This window comes from Colobus angolensis, unplaced genomic scaffold (assembly GCF_000951035.1).
Source record: "Colobus angolensis palliatus isolate OR3802 unplaced genomic scaffold, Cang.pa_1.0 Scaffold510, whole genome shotgun sequence".
Classification (NCBI taxonomy): domain Eukaryota; kingdom Metazoa; phylum Chordata; class Mammalia; order Primates; family Cercopithecidae; genus Colobus; species Colobus angolensis.
The window spans coordinates 229056-235668 of NW_012118600.1; the positions used below are offsets into that span (position 1 = coordinate 229056).

The 6613-nt window shown below is 45.4% G+C and overlaps 1 protein-coding gene across 1 annotated transcript in view; it reads right to left on the reverse strand.

Moving 5' to 3' along the window:
* Positions 1-1225: 1225 nt before the first annotated feature.
* Positions 1226-6613, reverse strand: part of ZNF418 (zinc finger protein 418) — an 8282-nt gene continuing 2894 nt past the window's right edge. Inside the window, exons 2-3 of the mRNA XM_011960457.1 lie at positions 5308-5434; positions 1226-3560 (exon numbers count right to left, since the gene is read on the reverse strand). Of these exons, the coding sequence (XP_011815847.1) occupies positions 1747-3560; positions 5308-5434 (1941 nt within the window). The 3' untranslated portion in view covers positions 1226-1746. The remainder of the gene's footprint in view (positions 3561-5307; positions 5435-6613) is intronic.

Here is a 6613-nt window from a genome sequence, read left to right on the forward strand (position 1 = left end):
AAAAATAAATAAAAATTTAAAAATAAAAAAAAGAAAAACATGGATTTTCTATTATTTTTGACAAAAATGCTTGACAACTATACAAAATCTCCTCATGTCCTAAGTGTGGCAATGAGTCTCTGCGGTAGCAAATACTGATTGAGCCAGGAAGGCCATTTTCACCTGATTAGACTGGAACACTTGGTTGGTCACAAAGACCCCATCACTGGACTGAGAGATCTCCCTTCTCCCTATCCTCTTCCTCCTGCCAGTGCAGGAATGGCCCTGAGGTGAACAGCTGAGAAAAGGTACAGGACTCTACAAATCCTTTATATTATTTCCTTTGACCATGGCCTCAGCTACACAAGATTCATAATTACGGAGGTTCTGAGAATTTCTGTACCTGAAGGTCCACCACACACACAGTAACTGAATCAATGTGGATGTCCTTTTGAATGACATGCATTCCAACTCTGTTCTTGCAGTGTCATCCACTGCCTATAAATGCAGAAATTCTATAAATTATTATTTCCTGTTATAATCTCATTACCTGGGACACCACCCTATGAAACTGGGTATCAGGGCACATGGCTGCACTGCAGGATCTAGGGAACAGATTTCCCTCCGCAGTAATGAGCAGAATGCAATATCCCTTGTAAAAGACAGAAAAATCTCATGTTGATCTCAGAAGCACCAGAGGATGTCACAAACACTGTTCCCTTCTCAGGTTGATCTATAAACCCAGAAATTATTGGAGTATCTAGTCAACAAATAAGGACCACAAAGTTCTGGAGTCTTTGGAGGCCTTGGGCAGCCATGAAAACTATGCCACAAGCGAAGAGACAGTATATTCTGTCATCATACTGTCCCCTCTGAGGCACTCAAAAGTCCAGTGATCCCAACAAAAGTTGTTTGCCCCTTTAGGACATCAGAACCCACTTGTTTCTGAACCACCCCAAGGAGTAAATACAACTCTCAAGATTGAAGGAAGCTTAAACAATAAGGCCTTCGTCATTGCACAAATCAGAGCAATGGGAGGCAGAATGTTCTTTGGTTGGAACTTAAGAGGCTGAAAAATTCCACTTAAAGAATCACACGAGACCCATAAGGTCCCTGAAAAAGGTAGTCCATCTTTTCAAGCTGACAGAAGACTCCTCTGGTCCAGTACTGAGATAGATCTGTGGTCTCACTCATCATAAATAAATGAGAAAGGAGTGACAGACGAGACTACTCACCAATTCCTCTGGCCAATGAAAGACAACCAAGGTTTACTCCCGGAACATCATGGGGTGAGTGAAAGATGCACGGTGAACACCTGCCTCGTGGCTGACATAGAATGGTTGCCAGATGACTGGCAGTCACATAAGTCTGGCAAGGGAACATGGCAGGGTGAAAAACGCCATGCAGCTCTAACATAATCAAGTTTATGCAGATGCTGTATGTATGTCATTCAATTTAGGCAGATGGCTCCCTCATAAGGCATCTCCTCCAGTGTTACGTTTTACAAGAAATAATATTTCCTGTATGTGTACAGTGTTTTCCTTAAGAGTACAATCTGTTATCCAATGAGAGAAGGCGGAAGGCTTTCTCACGTTGGTTGCACTCAAGAGGCACTTCTGCAGTGAAAGCTCTTCTGTATGTAATAAAGCAAGACTTCCACATAAAGAATATCCCACGTTTGTCACACTCATAAGGTCCTGATCCAGTAAGAACCCTCTGATCAAGAGGATGCACAGAGATTTAGCTAAAGAATTTCCCAAATTTCTTTCACTTGTAAGGACTTTTTTCTGTGTGAACTCTCTGATGTCGAAGGAGAGACGAGCTTCGATGAAATGATTTTCCACATTCACTGCACTCATAAGGCCTTTCTCCAGTGTGAACTCTCCTGTGTTCAGTAAGACTGAACGTTTCAGCAAAGGATTTCCCACATTCACTGCACTCGTAAGGCTTTCCTCGAGTATGAAGTCTCTGATGTTTAAAATGCGCAGATCTTCGAGTAAATGTCTTTCCACATTCACTGCATTCATAAGGCCTTTCTCCAGTGTGAACTCTCCTGTGTTCAAGGAGACTGAAGAAGAATTTCCCACATTCTCTGCACTCATAAGGTCTTTCTGCAGTATGAATTTTCTGATGTCGAAGGAGGGAAGAGCTCTGATGAAATGACTTTCCACATTCTCCACACTCATAAGGTCTTTCTCCAGTATGAACTCTCCGATGTCGAAGGAGCGAACAGCTTTGAGGAAATGATTTCCCACATTCACTGCACTCAAACGGTTTTTCTCCAGTGTGAACTCTCTGATGAACACGAAACCCAGAGCTGTCTAGAAATGATTTCCCACATTCATTACATTCATATGGCCTTTCTCCAGTGTGAACTCTCTGGTGTTCAGTGAGGTGGGACTTGCCCCTAAATAATTTCCTACACTCCCTACACTCGTAAGGCCTTTCTCCAGTGTGGCTTCGCTGATGCTGAATGAGGTTGCCCTTTCGACTAAAAGATTTCCCACATTCTCCACACTCATAAGGTCTTTCTCCAGTGTGACCTCGCTGATGGTTCCTAAGGTGTCCCTTTCGACTAAAAGATTTCCCACATTCTCCACACTCATAAGGTCGTTCTCTAGTGTGAACTCGATGATGTTCAGTGAGGGTGCCCTTTTGACTAAAACATTTTCCACATTCTTCACACTCATAAGGTCTTTCACTAGTGTGACCTCGTTGATGTTGAATCAGATTGCCCTTCTGGGTAAAACATTTCCCACATTCTTCACACTCATAAGGTCTTTCTCCAGTGTGAACTCGTTGATGTTTAATGAGGGTACCATTTTGACTAAAAGATTTCCCACATTCTCCACACTCATAAGGTCTTTCTCCAGTATGAACTCGCTGATGCTGAACAAGGCTGCCCTTATGACTAAAAGATTTCCCACATTCTCCACATTCATAAGGTCTTTTCCCAGTGTGAACTCTCTGATGATTACTGAAGCTATCATATTTGATAAAAGATTTCCCACATTCGCAGCAATAACATTCTTCTCTAGGGAGAAGTCTCTGCTGTTGAACAAGTATGTGTTTGGTGCCAGAATGTTTCATGCATTCTCCACAGCTGCAATGACTATTTCCCCCCTGAAAGGGAGACTCACACTCAAGTTTGCTGTTTGACTTCTCCCCAGTGTGAGTGGCCTCCTGCTGCAGTAATCCTGAGCTGGGCAAAAAGTCCTTCCCACTCTGAATGAAGACAGATGACTCCTCTGACACATGGAACTTACACCTCTTCACAAACAACGCTTCTTCAACACTGCTTCTATAGGGTTTCTCTCCAAGGTACTGATTCTGGTGCTGATGGTTTGAACTATCATACAATTTATTCCCCCAGGCCTCACACCTGTGCAGTTTCTGCTTGTGATGTGTCCCCTGATGATCTGCCAAGTGCAAAATGTCTCTCAAGATTGCACCACACATTTCACAAGAGTGGGCCTTCTTGGGAGACACACCTACCCTAGGAGTGTTGACCTGAGACACTCTTTGTATAGAAATGTTCCGCTTAGAAGGTGCCTCCTCATCTTCTGATCCACACCAATAACCTGAAAGCAAGAAAATGCTGATGAGTTCAAGTTAACTCTGTTGGGAAGGCACAGCCCACCCACAAGCATGTCTGACAAACCGAGGAATTACTCCATGGAAATACTTGCAGGAACAGAACGAATGTTGGCTTCATGTGGAAGATGAGGCTATCATTAACGGGCTATAAAGGTCACAGAATGTAGGCACCATGATATGAAGGGCATAAGCATACATGAACACAGAGAACTGAGCCAGGGTCTACAATTCTTTTTTTTTTTTTTCCTCTCTCTTCTTGAGAGACAGGGTCTCACTCTGTGATCCAGCATGGAGTACAGTGGGATAATCTCTGTCTCCTGGGCTCAGGTGATCCTCCCACCTCAGCCTCCACAGTAGCTGGGACCACAGGCACATGCCAATACGCCCAGCTACTTTTTGTAGAGGTAGGGTTTCGCCTTGTTGCCCAGGCTGGTCTCAAACTCCCGGGTTCAAGAAATCCGTCCACATCGGCCTCCCAAAGTGCTAGGATTACAGGTGTAAGCCAATGTGCCTGGTGTATAACTCTTTCCTTTGCAAACCACTTCTCTGCAGGAAATTATCTGATGACATGTTAATGCTACATAGAAGGCTATGTCCAAGCCTAAGAAAATGATTACAACAGCTCTTGCTCAGAACAGTTTAACAATTTGTATACACTTGTTAATACACAATGTGTATGCCAGTATCAGACAGCACTCCAGAAGGAAACATGAGAAAATAAATGGTTGAGACGTGGAGTCCAGAGACTTGAAGATTCGTTGGGGGATGGATATCAGAGTACAAGTGACAAGGTGTACAACTGACAAATTCGAGGATCTCAAGAATGGAGAACACAGAAATAGTGAATGCCTACTGGCCACAAAAATACTAGTCAAATAGAATAGCTTTCTGATATGATTTGAATAAAATCTCAAACTCATGCCCTCCCACCAGGTGCCACTCCTCAGCGACAGGTTCCCTCTCAGCACATCAGGCTGAGTCTGGATTCAGTTACCTCTTCTGAAGCACTGAGGACTCTCCATCCCACCACCAAGACGATTAAGCACATGGAACCTGGATGACGTAAGTACTAAGGCAAAGATAGGGCAGAACTGGGGCAACTAGCCTCTGTGGCAGCAAATACTGAGAAGCCAGGAAGGCCATTTGCACCTGATCAAACTGAAATGCTGGCTGGTCACAAAGGCCACATCACTGGATTCCCTATCCTCTTCCTCTTGCCAATATGTGCTGGGTACTTTAAAGCAACAGTGGCTCAAAAATGACAACACACAGGAAAGGAAACAAATTACTAAAAACAGAATTTCTAAGGAGGGTCTTGCCTTTGGTCTATGTAGGCAGTGACAATATGAGTGATGGCAATTCCTGCCACAGGCAGGCATCAAGTAATGTCAGCCAAAGGAAGGAAGGAAGTAGACCCTGGACACACAGGAGTCTCAGATCTGGACCAAGTCACACAGCGAGGGGACAAGCAAGGTGAAATGCATTAGATTGATTACGAGACACCTGACTCTGACTCCTTCCCTGAGAGTCTGCAGCAAAGCAGGTATTGGGACTGCTCAAGGAGAGAAGGTAGTACACAAACCTCAGACCTACAAACCACAAAACCTACCGAGAAGTAGAGAAGGAAGCTGTGCCCAGGGTCCTGACATGATAAAAACAGTCTTGCCAATGGGAAAAAAGGGGAAGGGCAGAGACTTATTCAAGAAATAGGGGAGAGTGTGAGGAACTTACCCAGGGAGGATATAAGTACCCAGTTCTCCAGCATCACATCATGGTAAAGGCATCTCTGAACCTCACTAAGGAGACTCCATTCTTCCTGGGAAAAGTTCACAGCCACGTCTTCAAATGCCACAGTGCCCTGCTATGATGGTAACAGATGGAACCACAAACAGTTCCTAGGCTGAGGTACCACGATCCACCTCTCCCACGTCCCCACCCCCTTGCCCATCCTCCTCCCAGGATCCTCAGCACAGAGGAGAGACTAGTCCACGGGTGCCTCTGTCTCTTTGGGAGCCCACGGGTCACTCAGTATAGCCATCAGCAATTAAGAAGTAGGGGGAAAACAGGGATCTATGCTGCACTTTTTTTTTTTTTGAGACGGAGTCTTGCTCTGTCGCCCAGGCTGGAGTGCAGTGGCATGACCTCGGCTCACTGCAACCTCTGCCTCCTGGGTTCAAGCAATTCTCTGCCTCAGTCTCCCAAGTAGCTGGGATTACAGGCACCCACCACCACTTCTGGCTCATTTTTGTATTTTTAGTAGAGACAGGGTTTCACCATCTTGGCCAGGCTGGTCTTGAACTCCTGACCTCATGATCCACCGCCTCGGCCTCCCAAAGTATTGGGATCACAGGCGTGAGCCACAGCACCTGGCTATGCTGTGCTCTTAACATAAAAGGGTCCATCCCCTCCTGACAGCCAATGCCTCTGGTATATCCGAGCTCACATAAAGCCCAATGCAGTTGCCTGGGCCCATTAGACACACTCCCTCTCTAAATACACATCCTTCTTTTTTTTTCTGAGACAGAGTCTCACTCTTGTTGCCCAGGCTGGAGTGTAGTGGTGGGATCTCAGCTCACTGCAACCTCCACCTCCCGGGTTCAAGCGATTCTCCTGCCTCAGCCTCCCAAGTAACTGGGATTACAGGCACCTGCCACCACACCTGGCTAATTTTTGTATTTTTAGCAGAAATGGAGTTTCACCATGTTGGCTAGGCTGGTCTCTAACTCCTGATCTCAGGTGATCTACCCGCCTCGGCCTCCCAAAGTGCTGGTATTATAGGCATGAGCCACCACACCCAGCCTTACACATCATTCTTTAGACCGCACAGGCACATGCCATGGCCACCCCAACGTGACATCCCCCAACCATCAGCCTCTTTTGAGCCTTAACACAAATTATAGTTTTGGTTTCTTTTAGTTAGGTTCTCCTTTGGTCACCCAAGCTGGAGGGGAATAGTGTGATCATGGCTCACAGAAACTTCAAACCCCTTTTTCCCAGGCCTCAGCCTTCTGTGGAGATGGGATCTTTTTTTTTTTTT